Source organism: Dromaius novaehollandiae, chromosome 14 (assembly GCF_036370855.1).
Source record: "Dromaius novaehollandiae isolate bDroNov1 chromosome 14, bDroNov1.hap1, whole genome shotgun sequence".
Taxonomy (NCBI): Eukaryota; Metazoa; Chordata; class Aves; order Casuariiformes; family Dromaiidae; genus Dromaius; species Dromaius novaehollandiae.
This window is the reverse complement of record NC_088111.1, coordinates 3,835,659-3,852,950: the sequence shown is the minus strand read 5'-3', so window position 1 is coordinate 3,852,950 and position 17,292 is coordinate 3,835,659. Positions and strand designations below refer to the sequence as shown.

Here is a 17,292-nt window from a genome sequence, read left to right as displayed (position 1 = left end):
TGTTGCCATCTCCTCACCCTTCAAGCAGGAGGATAAAACAATTATGTTTATTCTGTCCTAAGTCACGTCCCAAGGCAAAACACTGTTGGGCAGACTTTCACAGTTGTTCTCGTGGTCCATTTTATATTTGAGGAAACCTGTTCAGGAACAGGAAACAACCCAGTTGGTCTCTTTCTCCGGTTCTACCATAGTGGTTTTCTAGGTGGGCATCCTGGCCGAATCCAGAGCATTTGGCCAAGTGTGCTTTGGTTGCTGGTGGGTTAGCCACCCCACTGTTTTGACAAACCCTGACTGCTAGAAAAGGCAGCTCAGGCTATTTTGTTCGTTAGGATGAACCCCCTTCTCCCAAGCCTCCAGAATATTTGTCAGCCTGGTGTCAGGATACCACAGAACACTTAGTGGAGACTTGTCATTTCCGGATGAGGAAATTGAGATAATTTGTCAAGATCCAGAAATACAACTGGAAAAAGAATAGAACTAGTATGCTTTTAAATTCTTTAGGTCAAAAAATACTAGCGAAGCAGATCGTTCAAAACATTCTGACATTGCCCTTTCTACATCGAAAGTCTTGTTCCCCTTGTATAATTGCTAATGTCTTCCATGAAGATATGAAAAAAACCTGAAAAAATAAAGACTAAAAAAACTGCCTTTAGAATTTGGATTGGAAATCAGGAAGCAAAGACTGCAGGAACTATTTAATCATTCTTTATCTGGCAGTGGGCACTGTACAACTAGAACGTCCAAAACCAGGATGAAATTAAAATAAATGAAAAGATCCCGAGGTTTGAACTGGTAAGTTTAATGTCTGCGTCTGTTCGCCTTGTAAGAAGGAAGGTTGCTCGTGGCTCTGCTGGGGTGCAGCACCTTGGTGAAGGTATAGCAAAGAAGTGTCATCAGTTTGCAAGACAAAAAGAGAGGTTGCCTTGCAAGTTGTACTTGAGCATCTTTGGTAGCATGCTCAGCAATGCTCCTTCCTTCTTTCGCAGTTTCTTTACTTACAGGCAGAAGTTTTGGTTTCATTGGGATTTTCATGGGTTCAGTTTAATCTGCATAAGGGCAGCAAGCTGCTAAAGTGGTCATAATGGCATATTTTTGTTTATACTTAGAGAAGTGTGATATGACTTAACTTTGGCTATTTCATCTCTAATTATAAACTGTAATAGCGCTTGTGTTCAAACTTGTGCTCAGGTGGTTGGAGGCAAACAGCCTGCTCCCAGAACAGAAGTTCTGCAGGCATTTTCTCTGCCGCACCCATGCGCTATAAAGACGAGACCTGAGCATGTTACACACGTTGTCGGTCTCTATGGGAGCCAGCAAAGAGCAAGCCCTTGAGATTTAATCTGTGCCATTGAATAGAACTGGAATATTTAGCTGTCTTTCTGCTGCTGTAACAGTGAAGAGATTGAAAGAAACACTTGGAATAACCCAGTTTCAGAAGTTACCTGTACTTAGCTTTTTCTGATATATATATATATATATATTTTTTTTTTTTTTTTTTTTTGAAGGTGACTTTCTGAAACACTTACCCAACCCACAAAACTCTGCAACTAGCACACAGTTTTGCTAGCACTATTAAACATTTTACTAGTACTACTGACCTTAGTGGGACTGGAACCAAAAGTTACAATGTTGACGGAATATTCTTTTCAAAGAAATAAATTGGCAATATCATATTTAGACTGGGTTGCAGGAAGTGAATGAACAGCACTTAAATTGATTTTTAAAAAGCCGATATGTCAGAAATGCACACTGACTCAGAGCAACTCTGAATCATCTTATCGGCGTGCGGAGGAGTGATTGTATGCCGTGCCACAGGGAGCTGTAGAATCAATTCCCTATTTTTGTTTCTTGAAATCTAAGAACCTAGTTTTGAAACTTAATTATTTAAATTTCTAAAAATCTCTCAGTCACCGTGCTAATGGATGGTGGCTCTGTGGAGCGGCTGCCTTCGGAAAGCAGTGCGGCAAGTCTAACAGTGAGCGTAGACTGAGAAGCGATCGTTAGAAATGTCATAAAGCTGATTTGACCTGAATTTGTTACTCTGGAGGTGCAAAGAGTACTCTGAGAGTAATAAATCTTGTCAGCCTTAGTTTAATATTGGCTTTCTCCTCCCACAAGGCAGAAGAAATGCTGCTGTTCAAATAGCCTTAGGGTCTCTACCTTCAGTGTAGAAGGAAGCAGTGGTCTGTTAATGTCCTTTTGTGATTATCTGTCCTTTTGTCCCTTAAAAAATAGGCTCAGAGAAGCACACTGTTCTTCACTCGGCATGCGCTGCTGTCTTTACTTTGCATTTGGGCAAGAATTGGTTGTAATAAGGATAAGATAAAAGTCTGGGCCTTGGCTACAGTCTAGACATTGCGAGGTGAATTGCAGAGGGAAAAATTAACAAAGGGAAGCGCTGTGCGTGTTAAGACAGGGAACCGTGAATACGTGAGTAAATGTTTAAGTTTCTCTTAAATGTCTTGATCCATGGCCCAGTGAAAGCACTTGCACTTAATACCTGAAAAGTTTTCGTTGAAAGTCTGACTTTTTTTTTTTCCTGGAGGATTCTCCACGCCCCATTCTTCTGTTGAACTTTTCAGTGTTCGTTAGTTTAGTTCATCAATCTCTTCGCTTTTGTTCATATATCTCTGTAGGGATTCAGGATTCCAGAAACCAAAGTTTATTGTAGGAGCTGTCACAGGTTCCTGAGGTTTTGGGCAAGTTGCCACTCAAAGTTGTTGTCTTTGCCTGTGCCACTCAACCCCCCCCCCCCCCCCCCCCAAAAAAAAAAAAAAAAAGTGTGGAAAATAATATGAATGGGTAAAGGGGATGGGGCTTTAGAGGAGGTATTCATTTGTTTAACTCATAATATCACATCTGAATTCAAAGCAGTTTTAAATGTAGATCATAACAGGAGGGAAAGTATTGGGAATTACAGATATTCTGCTTCCAGGCATCTTTTAACATTGCTACATTTTGCCTTCTATTTTAGGCTAGCATTTTTCCCTACCTAAATAACTGCTGTAGTGTTTGTACCAATGCAGCCCTTGGAATAGGCTTCTTGACTTCTCTCAGAAATCCCACTTGAAAATTCACCAGAAACGAGTGGAGTTTTGCAGTGCCTCCTTGTGTCTGCAGCTCCCGCTTGCTCGAGCCCGCTGAAGCGCTGCCTCGTAGGGAATGGTTTGTCCACCGAGCTGCAGTAACGCCTCTGAAGAGCAAACGCTTCTCCCTGGGAACAAAGCAGACCCTGGTGACGAACAGATGCATGGAGAGAGAAGTTCCCACGTACGCGTGTGTTTTGAAGATAGGCATATTCAAAGAGCTGCACAACAAGCACCTTAAGAGTCCGCATAGGCTGTGAGATTAAAGTTCTTTCCAAAGAATTAAACTTAATTTGGGGCTGGAAAATGTGAAGTATCCATTCAAAGCTTCTCAGTCGTCAGAGTGTTTTAGAAAATGAGGTGCTTCTCCGTCTTTCTTGTGTGTCTAAATGTCATGTCTCTTTTGCACAAAGAGGTACTTTAAAAGGTGAGGAAGAAAATAGATTTGTCTTGGGACATTTTTTGCTTACCTATGCTTGTGCTTCTGCATTTCTGGTGCATAAGAATTTTTACATGCTAAAACAGTTACAGGGATTCATAGCTAATGTATCAGCAATCTCTTAATTGCTTTAAGAATGCTTAAAAATCAGCTTTTTGAAGAGTCAGCATACTGTGTGGCAAAACCTTTCTTCCCAACTTGTAACTCCTGAAGCCCCCCCACTGTCTCACTAGTGTTACCTGCTTCGTGTTTTCCAATGACCCTCCATGGTAAATACGGTTTGGGGACTGTGAAAGGCAGGAGGCCTTTGGCTTCCAAGCTTGTAACTGGAAACAGCTGTATTCTGAATGTGCTTTGATAGGTCCAGTGTAAGCGTAAGAGTCAGGACTCCTCAAGTACCCTAAGGGAAAATTTGTTAGAAAAGATGTCTTCCTCTCATGTACAATTAAATAAAAATTGAGCTTCGAAAGCTACATCTAAAATAGGTGGAAATGCAGAAGAATGGTTTGGAATAACTAGAGACTGTTGTGTGCCTTTCTGTGTGCTTCTGCATGGTTCTCCTTGCAGGGATGCTGCACTGCTGTTCAAAACCCTCCTCAGCGGGAGGGACCAATGTTTTGTGAGGCTGACGTGGTGTGTGTGTGTGTTTGGGGGGGGGGGGGGGGGTTGTTTGTTTTTTAACACCTGACACGCCATATGCCCAGTTGTCCTTCTCGCTGTAGCTGGAGCCTGTGCTGGCCTGGAAAATGAGACTTGGGACCGAAATTGTCAGGCAAAGAATTGCCAGCACAAAACAACGTGAGGTTGATGCCTTAATTCTCTCTACCACCGTTCTTTAGGATAGAAAACTAATAAGCTGTTCTGACAATTTGAGAAGGCTTGAAGTGTCAGCACTCTGGTTTATTTGGCCTACTGATGTCTGCCACTTTTTTTAACTCATTTTTTGTAGTTATGAAATGTAGAAAGCAGGTAGCCTTTTAGAAGTGGACTCTCTTGACCTGTGTTGCAAGTGGTACATGACCAGTTCCCTTTTGCGCATCATGCACTAGTTTCACATCCTCGTTTGCAAGCTTTTCGAGCCTCCTCTAGAGGATATTGAGAACCATTGCTCATGGCCTGCACTTGTTGGCCTCCACCGTCTCCCACGGCTGTGATGGAGATCAGCAGAGAACAGTCACTGGAGATGGAGTTCAGATATCTGCAGTTCCCGACTCTGGCACTTCTGACAGAAGTCGTCAGTTAATGTGCGTGTGCATACACGACTCCTCTTGGACAGGACCATTCTCTTCCAGTTTTCTCTCATTTTAAAAACTGGTTGTAATCTTCCACCGTGAAGGGAATGGTCAGGGCTACTTGTGGTTTCCATGTGCATCCTGTTAGAAGATCAGGGCAAAATTAAAGACGATGGGCAGATGGAAGTTTGTGATGGACTGAAGAAGAGGGAGAGGAGGGTAAAGACTGGCTAGGGACCGAAGATGAGGGACTGTGTGTGGGAAGAGAGGACAGAGTTAAGGAAGGACAGCAGGATCCCTGAGGGCTAGGGGAATAAAGCAGAAGTATGTGGGGAGCAGAGTAGTAGTGGGAGAGGGCATGGAGGAAAGGGAAGACTCTCCTCTCATGTGTCTAGCTACCAGAAAGCTGCTTACCTTATCCAGAGGGGCGTTCCAGAGAAAAGGGGAAGTGGGAGGCTGACTTGCTTCAGCTGCAAATGCTGGTTACTTCCCTAAAGTGTCAAGCATGAGCAAGACCTAATTCTCTTGATTTTCATTTTTTTTAAAGAGAAACTTGTTTTAAACCAAGCTTGTGACTCTGTGGATTTGACTGACTTTGATTACTCGTTTGCACTCTTCTGTTTCGTCTTAGTCACAGACTAGCCCCAAGAGATGTAAGCAGGGGTGGGAGTATTATGAAATAAAGTAATCTGATTATTGGGGGGGGGGGGGGTACTTTGTTTTAACTTAGCAAATTGTTTAAAAGCACAGAAAGATGAAAAGGAGACAGCTAATCTAGTTAAAAATAGCCACAATGGTTTTTGATATCGATTTCTTTCTTCCACTCTATCATCTTTTAACCTTGTTTTCTTACAATTTTAGAAAAGCAGTCTTGATCTATACTGAACAAATACAGGATATGGATAAAATAGCTTCCTTTAAATTGTTAAACTTCTCTTTTAACTTACCCCTGAATTATTTTACGTTTTTCTTGTTCTCTTAATTTTCATTTAACTGAAAATTCATACAAGTGTGTTTTTTTAACCTTTTAGCCTAAAATGATCAGCAATTTTTACATGCTTGTTATGTCATCTGTTTACAATACATTTAATGCTAAAAGATTATTTTTAGCTGGCTAAGTAAAATAGCCAGTTGCTAGAGTTGTTGTCATAGCAGCAATCTTAACAGATAGGCTGATTTTATTTAGCTTTTGCAGCCAAAGAGCAACCGTTAGGCAACAGTTTGACAGTTCTGCAGTATTTTTCTAAAGATGGAAATTGTTCTGGTGATGATGATTTTTTTTTTTTTTTTTTTTTGGTTCTACTTTAAAATATTTCTGTAGGTGTGTGTGCAGTTTGATTCAACTGATCTATTTTCATTCTAGCAGAACTTAAGAGAACTTTGAATACACAACATGTGCAATTCAACATTTAAGTCTTAATTTGTAGAAGCTCAAAAATAAATAACAGTTCAGAATACTGCAAGCTGCTTTGTTTTATTTTTTTTTAACAGCCGTGAATATTCTGAAAGAAAAATGCCAGACTAGGAAACAGCATCATGCATCGTTTATTCAGCACTAATTTTAAGTTGTGGCAGACTGAGCAAATACTGCTGAAGAACTTTGGGGTTTATTTTGGATTAAATGCACTGCCTAGGTTAGTAGATGATAGCTTAGTATTATAGTAGATTCTAATTTTTTTCTTAATGTGAAGAAAAAATGTTACTATATTAAAGAGCAATGGAATAGTATTTTTACATTAGTCTAAAATAAGGTGTACTTGTTTAAGTGATATTTGTAATTCTGAGCTGTTACATTCAGACATATGTTTAAGAGTAACTGAACTTCTGTAATTGCTATTGTCTGAGGTTAGATGTTAACTCATTTGTCTTGGGAAGTTTTCCTGCCTGTATCTTTCAATCAGATACTGGTATCAGCCTTAAATTATTTTAGGCGTTGTTTGCAAAAGGTTTATCCCTCAAACTCTCTCGAAAGTCTCTAACTAGGTAGAGTAATCTTTCAAAGGACTTGTTGAAGCACATGAATTTAATGCTAAGAAAATTGGCGGGGAGGAGTTGTTGGTTTAAAGAAGGCTTCAAATCTGATTGGGAATCAAAAAGTCTACTGAATCTTCTAATTAAAAAAAGAAAAAAATCCTAGGCTTGCTTCTTAAAATGTGTAGTTGTCACTGGAGTGCAAACTGCTACATCAGGTTTACATGCTTATTAATTTGAAATCAATCACCGGAGTTTGCATGGCATACTTCCCGTTCTGGATCACTCAGGGGAATAGCCAGCACATCACTTTCCAAACTTGATTCAAAGCCAGTCTGAGAGTGCTGAAATTACTTTCATTGCTGTTTGGCTTGTATGAATTTGATGTTGCGCTGCTGTTTCATGGACTGCTGTAAAGAATTCTAATTAATGAATCTGGTTGAATCTCCCAGCAGAGAAATGTAATGCCATATCCTCCTCATAAACACGTTAATGCTAAAGTTACGTTGCAGCTTTTGACCGGATCTAGTGGCTCACCACCGTGCAAAGCAGAGCCCTTGCTCTGTGGCTCTCCCCCTCTGCTCCCCACCAGCTGGACCTTTTGCCTCTTTACCCCTTCCACCTCCCTGCTGTGCTTCTGCTTTCCCTGAGCTCTGCCATTCGTCTGATTCTACACCCCACTGCCACCCCCCAAAACCCGCTCCTGACTTAACAGCCCGACAGAAAATTACCTTTTTTGGTCTAGTTCTCAGCTTCCAGGTTAGCGAGTTGAAGCAGCTCAGCAAAGGGCCTGTTAAGCAGCGAAGCCCATTGCTTCAAGGTAGGGATGGCGGAGGGCCGGTGCAATAGCGCAGAGCTGCGAGAGCATAGACGTGCTAGAACCTCTCTCCTCTGGCAATCAGCATCCGTTCAGCCATAACACTTAAGTCTGCACTAAGCTAGCCTTACTGCCCAAAGATTTTGCACCAGCAGAAATGCTTGTGTGGCTGTGTAGTGAACTAGGTCGAGGAACTGCTGCAGGTTAATCTGGGAGGAGTGGCAGCTTTGTTTCAGTGTGCATCTCTTTCCCACCTTGAGCACGTGGCTGTGCAAATCATTAGGCTGATACGTGGTTGGTATGGGAATGGAAATGCACAGGTGGGGTGAAGGAATGGTAGGACTGTTGTGTCTTTTTTTTTTTTTTGTTAGCAGCAGTGCCTGTGTACAGCTTCTTGAAGTCTTCATTAAATGACAGACAGAGTTGTAAATGGCTTGGTTACTGTCTACTCTTAGATGAGATCTGTTCCCTAGCGAGATTTGGAAATGTATTGGATGAATGGAAGAATTTTTCTGTTACAACCTCCAATTGGTATTTTTATCAAATGGAGGCAGAACTTCTGTACTTCCTGCTGGCCTGCAGCATTTCAAAGACACCGAGTAAAAGAGAAAGCTAGCAGTTATTTCTACATCCAGTTAGCACCTTCAGAAATTCAAAATAAGTTAGACTTAGTTGAATGCTGACCTTGGATATGTATTTCCATCATTCATGTTGAATGTCTGTTTCTCTATTTCAGGCAAAGTCGTGCATTTGTCATATGTGTGGTGCCCACCTGAACAGACTCCACTCTTGCCTCTACTGTGTCTTCTTTGGCTGTTTTACAAAGAAACATATTCACGAGCACGCAAAGACAAAGCGACACAACTTAGGTAAGCTGTCATCCTGATGTATTCACTAGTGGTTTTTAACTCACTGCATCGTCCCTGCCAATTCCAGAACCAAGCTAGTTCTTGTAGCTAGCTCATTAGACAAGGTGATCCATTCAATTTTGGGCTGATTTGTGGCATCTTAAAATCAGTGCTTCAGCTTCCGCTGTATCTCGAATAAGTCTTTGTAATAATTTAAATTATTACTGCTTAATATCTTACTATTGATGAACTAACATCATGTAGGGAAAAATAACAAAAACGTGTGCAGACAGAGTTGTGGGAGTTTTCTTCTTGCTTCTAGTGAGCTCAGTAACCAAAGTAATAAGAAAATAGTTTAACTGATGCAGAATAGCTTTCCTTCAACTGTCTCAAAAACATCAGGAAAATGCCAAGAAGTTATCCTCTTCTGTCAGTTTTTGTGCCGTAGAACACTCAATCCCCCCAAGATCCCATTTTATTTTCAGATAAGAAGTTGCTTATTGCTTATAATTAAGAACAAGCTTTGGCTTGATACTCAAATACCACTAAATTTACAAGAGCAGTCTTCGAGGTGATTCCTCCCTCCCTCTCTCCCTCCCTAGCTTCTTTGGTGCAGGGTGTGGGTAGGGTCGCAAGTTATCCCATTCTTTCCTCTTAATCTAATGAATTATACTTATTTTCAAAAAACTGGATTCCACTTGTCGTGTTTAAAGTTATCGTACCTAAACTTCACGAAACAACTCTGCATCAGAATTCAGCCTTTTTTTGAAGAATTATAACCTGACATTTCAAGATTGTGTTGCAACTGTGTATGTTTCCCCTTCCTATGAACAGCAGCACTAAAGAATTGCAGGACAAATGAAGACCTGGTATTTCATGTAAGTCCATATATTACCCAGAACATTTTTTCCAGCCTTTTTCAAGACCGAAAGATCGGCTTACAGGTTTTCTAAATTGAGGCTTTCCCCATACTGTGCTTGCTCCTACTCTGTTAAGCATCTCTCACTGTGGCATGGTGGCATCCTGAAATAGATCTAGCCAAGAAAGAGGGAGACGTTTTTTTCCTTACATTTGCTTTACTTGATCCAGAGGACAAAGTCAGTAACATGAGTTCCGATGTGACTAAATTGATGCAAGTGTCAAACAAACATCTGTAGCCGATTACATGATGAGCGTTTGTTAGCTTAAGTGAGTAGGGTGAAGATGTTTCTTAGATCTTTGGGTTTCATGTTGTATAGCTTGCTTTTCAAAGCCACTGTAAAACTGAAAGAAAACATGGGTTTAAGGAGTGTGTTTGGAGCTTAAATTCTCTTGATTTTTTTTTTTGAAGAGAAAGGTAGAATTCTATTTTTCTGTATCCTTAATGGCATTTCAGAATTATCAGAAAGGTGCAGCTCATTCTTTTTAGAGTTAACTTTTATCTGGAATTGCTTGGGGATTAAGCACCTGCCATCAATAAAAATGGTGTCTGTAGAGATGATATACAAACCATGCGGGCGTGTGTGTGCTCTCTTGGTGCACTGACATACCTGGTGTGTAGTTAAGATTAGTTTATTTTGAGTCTACTGGTATTAGAAAATAAAGCCAAGCTACAAATTGCTACTAAAATCAGATCAAGATCATCTTCATTGTATATAGTAAGCTACATAAGTAAGGGAAGGGTTGAATCTTTGGTAGATTTTCACATTTTATCTCAGTCTTTTCATTGTCAGTTGCTCAGCCTTTGAGGATTTTAGGGAGTGCCACTTTCTTTCCAAGAAAGCTCATGTAACTGCCTGTCTTTATTTTTAATGATACCAGTGATATAAATCCTGTTGAAAGAAAAAGTGAATAAGGAGCAATAGGGAGAACATGTTTAATGAAATAATGCTACTTTGCAACAGAAATTAAAGACATTTTGTAAGGAAAAAAATTCAGATCAGGAAAAAGTGGGCATCTCAACATGCTGTAAATAAATAATGATGCAACCATAGTGCACTTAATGTTCCAGAAGGAAAAAGAGTAAGAGTTCCAACTGCATGGGGCTTTTCAAAAGTATATAAAATCCACTGCACATGATTAAGAATCTCTAAGAATGTTTCCTGTTTGTATTTTAGGAATGCAAAATACTGGTCATTTTATATTCTAGTTATGTCAAAATGGGTATATTTGTGGTATCATCAGAACTATGGTTGGATCAATTTTGCTTGGCGTACAAGACTGACTGAATTTTACTTGTGTTCAAAGGGAAATAATTCTCGGTAGGATGGCACAGGAAACATAAACAGAAGGGCGTTATATCCTGGGATAAATATTCTCTTGACCACTGGGCCTATGGTCTCATTTTATTTATCGTAAGTGCTTATGGAATAAACTGCTTCCCTGAAGATGAAGATGCTTCAGAAGACCAGCAGTGCTGTGTACTCCTGTGCTTAAGAAACTGGCACATTAGTTTACTATCTATGAAAAAGATGGTTTAAAATAGCAAATTGTACTTTCTTTCTCCATATATGTCAAGAAAGAAAAATACAGGCTCTGTAGAGCGGTATGGCTAAGTCTGTGAATTTCCTGAAAAGTGGAATACTGAAGAACGGTACCAAATATGCACCATGATAAAGAAGTCGCTAGCCTTTTGGAGAGTAAAGTGGTCATAATTGGTGTCAAGGTAGGCAGCAATATTCAGTATTAACTGAAGCATAGAGGGCTGTGCTTGTATAACAGTAGGAAAAATACAGAAATGTGCCACTATTGAGAATACATCTGAAATTTTTCTTTGCAGTGGGTTTCAGTGACAAGCAACGTGATGCTTGCTGTAATAAAAAGGGTGAGGTGCAGAAGTGGGGTGTTTCTTGGTTTAGAAATGTTGGGAACAGTAGTAGGCCAGTGTCCTCGTGCTCTCCAGGACAAAAAACATACCTCTTCCCCCCGCCACACGCCAAAATCCTATATGACAATTTTATATCGCAATTTACAAGATGTAATTTGAAAGAGTTTTGAAGTTGGTCTTTAGAAGAGAGTCTTCATCAGCGCAGAAGTACAAATTACTCTAAAACTCGGAGGATGTGGGGGACAGGGGGTTGTGTGCATGTGTGTATATGTATTAAGAAAAAAACCTGTGTTTTAAGTTCATGGCCAATGGTTTAAAAAAAATAGCGCTAAACTGAAACTGTAGAGTATATTTGCCTGTTTGTATGTGGATACTGTGTGAACATTGTAATATTTCTGCCATTAAACTTGCATATTTTAGGGGAACTTTCTAAAAACTGTTAAATTGTACATGTTGTAAGCTGCTATTTTATCTATCTATTTGGGAAGCTTAAATACAGTTTTTGCTCAGGGCAGAATTTGCTGGTATCTGGTATAATGTCTTCTGCTTTCTTAAAAGAAGGAAAAACTAAAACGAGGTAGAGGAGGGAGGCGCTGTGGGAATGCACTCTAAATGCACCCTGAAGATTGTTGTAGTTAGTCATGGTCAACAGAGAGAGTCAGACAGAAGGTACTTCCCAAAAGGTGCGGCCTTCAGATAAAAAGAGGAACAGTTAATTATATAAGCCAAAGTACAGAATTCAGTATTGTATCACCCCAAAGAAGGATTCTTTTGGAGTTAAACGTAATGTGCTCGGTGCACAAATGTGTGTAGTGTGAAGGCTGCACAACTGCTTTGATTTCTAGTTCTGGAGATTCTTTTTTTTCTTTTTTTAATGTATTTGGTAGCTTTGCTAGTGCTTTTGGTTGCTAGTGCTACTGCAATTTTCATTGGAAAAAAAATCTGATAGGCAAAAAAGGGGTTAAGTGCTTTGAAATTTCAAAATGAACAGGAATTATTTTAAAACACTTGGTGACTTTTTGCTGAGCCAACATCAGTCTCCATGGAGACTAGCAGGAATTGCACACTTAATCACAGTTCTAAGAAATATCATAGATTTCAGCTGCAACAGCTGTCTGAGCACTGGAAACGATGGTTTTGCAGCTAATGCTATACATCTTAGGAGCCCTCAGGATCATAGTCCAGAGTGTTCTTAAAATACATCCCTTGTTATCTCTGCTTCCCTTAGCAATACAAACTAGACACTCACATTCTGACCTTATAGTGATACCTGTGCTCTTGCGTTTGCCTGCCTACCCAGCGTCTATGTCCTTATTTTAATACATTCCTTGAGGTGTGGATGTGGGTGATGCTACTGGGTAGATGAAATAAGATCCAGCTATATGAATTTCTTTTTCACTTTCTGCATCGCACAATCTCTGTTAGTCCGTCATCATGGTAATTTGATATTTCCACTAGGATGAGCATTGGTAATGCAATATGCGATCCCTATACAGATGTGAAAACCTTTGAGAAGAGGTAGAGAACACTGATCTTTCCTGGACCTCGGCGACTTGAACTATTCAAACTAGTCTTTTTCCCCTTCATATGGGAAGTTTTCAGTTTCAGTACTGGTGTGTATTTTTGTATTACTATTATTTATTCTGTAGGCATCTCTCATCCCCCATAAATAAATGAAAATGATCTCAGTTACAAACAGCCATGGGTATTGATTGTTCTGGGACGGACTGCTCAGGGATGGTCTGTGTCAAAATACATGATATGCTAAGGAGTTGTCAGTAGTAAAAAAGGCAGCACTGTCTATGCTTACCCTTCTTGAGAATATTAAGATAGTTACTCAAAGCCAATGTAATAGACATCTGATTATACATGCTACAGATCTCAAATCCAATAACCTAAGCAAAGTGATATCTTATTCTGCAGACAGTGTTGCTTCAGGAATTGTTTTTTTGTTGTTCCAATTTTAATACTTCAGAATCTGTAACTTCTGCACACACACCCCCCTCCAGTTTTGTAAAATGCTTTGCCTCCTCAAAATCATCATACCAGGTAAAGCTACATCACCTAATATCCAGTCTTGTGTACAGTAATGGTCAGTAATAGCTGGTTAGAGAATAGACAGCAATATAATTATTAAGCAGTTCTTCCACTTGCTCTACTTTCCCTTTTTCTGCTACTCAGCTCTCCTAAGTCTTTCCAAACAGGAGCCTGCATCTAGGTGCTGGTGTTTGAATAGCTGCTGATAGACTGGCCAGTGTTAAAGCCTTGTACCATTCTGGCAGCCACAGCATGTAGCAGCAGTGAGTTCCACAGTCTTTTTCTAATGCGAAAAAATGTATATGTCTTTCTGATTTCCTTTATAAAGGATTTCATGACTTCTCTGCTCTGTTTTCCCTTTGTAAGGATTTGAGAAAAACACAAGTTCCTTACTGAACTCACTTGGGATTTTTTTTTTTAAATAAAAACCAACTATATTAACTCTTCAGACTTCTTTTTTTTCCAAGCTGTAGAGTCTTAGACCATTTTTAGTTTTTCTCTTACTGAAACCGTTCTATGATTCTGAACACCCTCGTCCTACTTTTCTTAGTTTTGCTGTGTCCATCAGCGATGATTGGTCTTTGGATTTATAGTTTGCTGTATTAATGTCTTATGTTCTTAGTTAATAATTCCATGGTTTCTGGTTTATGTCTTTTGACTTGCTGCTCAACACTGAGCTCATGTTATTGGGGAGTTATGCATAGCGACTCCAAAACCTCTTCCTTGAGAGATGCCTGTCTGTTACTGTTTTGACAGTAATTTGAATTTCATTGTCTATGGTATTATCTATTTGCTAACTAACATGAAATCCTTCAGCAGCTTTTTGCAAGCTTCTGATCTGACTGTGCCATCAACATATTTTGTCATCTACCGAAGTAATCTTTGCAAATCAGGTTGCAGCACCTGGGGGACTCCAGTGATAGCCACCGTTCCTTGTAAAAACTGACTTTCCTTTCCCTATCTCTTCTACAGTTGTTCAGTAAAGGAAAATACGCAGTAGCTTAGCCCTTGAGTAACAAGATGACTGTGAACAGTACCTGTGAAAGAGAAGGGAGGTTGGTGCTGGAGAGAAGGGTTCTCCTTGTATCCGTAGCGGTGATTCTTTTCTCTGTTTGTTGTTTGGGACTGAAAATCCTAGGCAGATACCAAATGAAGTTTTAATGTTGTCTCTCAAGCAGGGAATGTTTTCTGTTTTTACTGCATCACAATTAAAACTTGTTAGGGAGGTTTGATTTAAGAGAGCGAAATTGGTGATTTTGAGCATGCAGTATTTTCGTCGCCTTGTTTTAAAGTCCCCTCCCCACCCTTGTACTTGGAAAAAAATAGTATTGTGACTTGACTTAGTTGCAAGAAAAATTGTTGGTATTTGGCTAAAGATAGTTTACACCACAGATACCATTCTGAGTTAGCTTAGTTCAGTCATAGCATGACAAAACTCTGTGTAGACCAATTTACACGGCTTCTTGATAAAGGAACCAACTCATGCGTTTCCATGCTACGCTTGTATCTGTTAGAGAGATGCTCTTAACGCAGAAGTAGTATCTTTGAAACAGGATGTAATGCAGTTTTTGGTCGAAGTGTTGGTCTGCTCCAAAGCCCTGTTTTGGAGATAAAGAATAGGGGTGGGTTAAATAGCAGGACTGAGGTTCATTGGATAAAAGATTGAAGGAGACAGTTTCCTTAACATTTATTTTCTAAGGAGACAGGCAAACATACTCAGTTTCAAAATTTAGTCCTGTTAGAGTGCATTCATTATTTATTAGGTCACAAAATGTTTGTTGAGAAACTCTTTTTTTCTAAGTCTGTGCTTGTATAAGGTTCAGTCCAATAATGTGTTTGTGGTTAGAGGATCTGGGTGGGCAAGCATAATAATCACGCTCGTAGATTAAGTGGAAGATTCTTTTGTGGAATTCAGAAAGCTTCCACTTCCCTTAGAAAACAAAAGTGTGCAACAATTTTCATCTGAATCAGAGGAAACATCATGAAAGCCGTTTTCCATCCTTGAAGTCACTCAAAGGAAAAAAGTCTGGTGTCAATGCATAACTGTCTCTTGAAATCTATGATAGAATGTAGAAACATTCTAATCGAATATGTAGAAACAATATATTTATGTAAAGAGATGACAGTAAAAATTAGCTAATTCTCACTTGAGTTAGAAAGTATTGACTGTAGTGTTAATTCTGCATGATGGCAGCAAAGCAGGTTTCTTTTGGAAAAAATTAAGACCTTCTTTACACTGTCAGTGCACAAGGGGCAAGTAAAGCAGTTCCCAGTGCAGTGCGTTGCAGTGCTGGAATAGCAGTTTCGTTTTCTTTTTGTATCTAGGCTCAGGAAGGGGTAGAAAAGGTCACCTGGATAGTTGCCATCCTTTTGATTTGACTTCTGTCGTAATGCTTTGCTTAGCGTGGGTTTTGAAAGAAAGATGTATTAAAGAAGATGAAGGCAAATGGAAAACAGGATAAAATATTACAGCTGTATTGGAGATGGATCACGTCAGACTAATATCTCTTTTTTGATAATGTTACTGATTTTCTTAGAGAAAGGAAATACAGTGGAGCTAATTTGTCTAGATTAAGTGCAGCATTTGACATTTCACCCCCTTGGAAATTACTGCTTAAGATAGAAGTGACAGGGATTAATACAAGAATTGTGAGGTATGTGAGGCTGAATAAAGGCAGACTGATGATGAACGTATTGAAAGTAGAGTGTTTAGGATGGAGAGCCTTTACTAGCAGAACCAGGACTGGTTCACTACTATTTGCTAGTGGTTGAGGAGAAGGAATGAGTTTTGTGTATGAAATTCATGAGCGTCACAAAGTTCAGAGGTACTGCTTATATTGAGCAGGGCTAGGTAGTCCCATGATAAGAATTGCTTAGCTTTATTGATGATAGAAATAAGATGAAATCTGATAATAGAAAGTACAAACTCTCTGTACTTTGACATTAATAATACCCTTGTGTGGTAAACCAGAGGGTCGTTGATTGGAAGTGGAGGAGGAGGAAAGAATATACTGCTCAGTGATAGGATATGTCTTTGAACCACTAATGTTCCCCACAGCCTTGAAAAATATCTGCTGTTCTAGGATGTATCATGCAAGATGTTGCAAAGAAATGGCGAAAGGATTGTCATTTGCTCATGTGATGCACGTTCTATCATGTCATTCCTGTAGTTCAGCTCAAATGTTATGAGCGGAACTGAATTTGTAAGAAGGCAGCAGGCACTTGTTTCTTGCAGTTGTCTCCTGTTAGGAGCAGCTCTAGTGCTCTGCAGGTAGCTGTGAGCTTCTGTAAGCCATCTCGCATCCAGCTCTTCTCAGCATCACAATTGCCTCCTGAAGAGCTCTCTGTGCACCTGGAATATCCTTAACCATCCGAAAGCCGACCTCCTAAATATTCATCTGTGTATCATCAGCACCGCATGTATCTGCCTGCCTCAGTTCCAACTACCAACTTCTATGCAGTTCTATATCTTACTGCTGCTTTTACTGAAAATAGTGTTTTGGGGTGCATCTACGTTTTTGATTAAATGAGAATATGCAGATGAGTATAAGCAGTTTGCATAATGTCATGGAGCAGCACAAAACTTGGTGGCTGTGACTTTGGGGATTCTGCCCCCAAAATTTTCTGGAAAAACACTGCAAGATTTGGTAGTAAGGGTTTTCTAACAATTTCTGTCTTAAATCTGAATATAATTTTGTAGAATCAAGAAAAGGTGCTTTAGCCAGGAGGATTTCATCCTTTTCAGTTTTCAAAGGTTTGCTGCAAACAAGGAAACTGTTGAAGTTTGTAAGGTCAAAGAAGGGCAGGGAGAAGACTGACAAAAGGCAAAGCGTTTTTTTACAATGGGAAGTGCTAGGCAGCTTCGGTATGGGCCTGCTGCAGACTCCTACGTAGTATTCTGTGTATGTCCGTTTGTGCAAATTGTGTGTGAGATGTGTGTATTTCTGAGTGAGGTCAATGGGCTGGAGTTAATCTTCTGCTCATAATAAATTAACATAAAACACTTTGGCAGACCATGGTCCTGCTAAACTAATACCTTAAAAACTTTTTTGGTAA

The 17,292-nt window shown here is 39.7% G+C and overlaps 1 protein-coding gene across 6 annotated transcripts in view; it reads left to right on the top strand.

Annotated features, from left to right (window-relative positions):
• The window catches only part of USP22 (ubiquitin specific peptidase 22), a 116,185-nt gene that overhangs the window by 31,940 nt on the left and 66,953 nt on the right, over window positions 1-17,292 (top strand). For 5 of the 6 annotated variants that reach the window (XM_064520116.1, XM_064520117.1, XM_064520114.1 and 2 more), the window contains one exon: window positions 8,282-8,414. In XM_064520116.1, the coding sequence (XP_064376186.1) occupies window positions 8,282-8,414 (133 nt within the window). Of the gene's footprint in view, window positions 1-6,248; window positions 6,392-8,281; window positions 8,415-17,292 lie in introns of all 6 variants that reach the window. The other variant, XM_064520115.1, reaches the window with a different exon arrangement.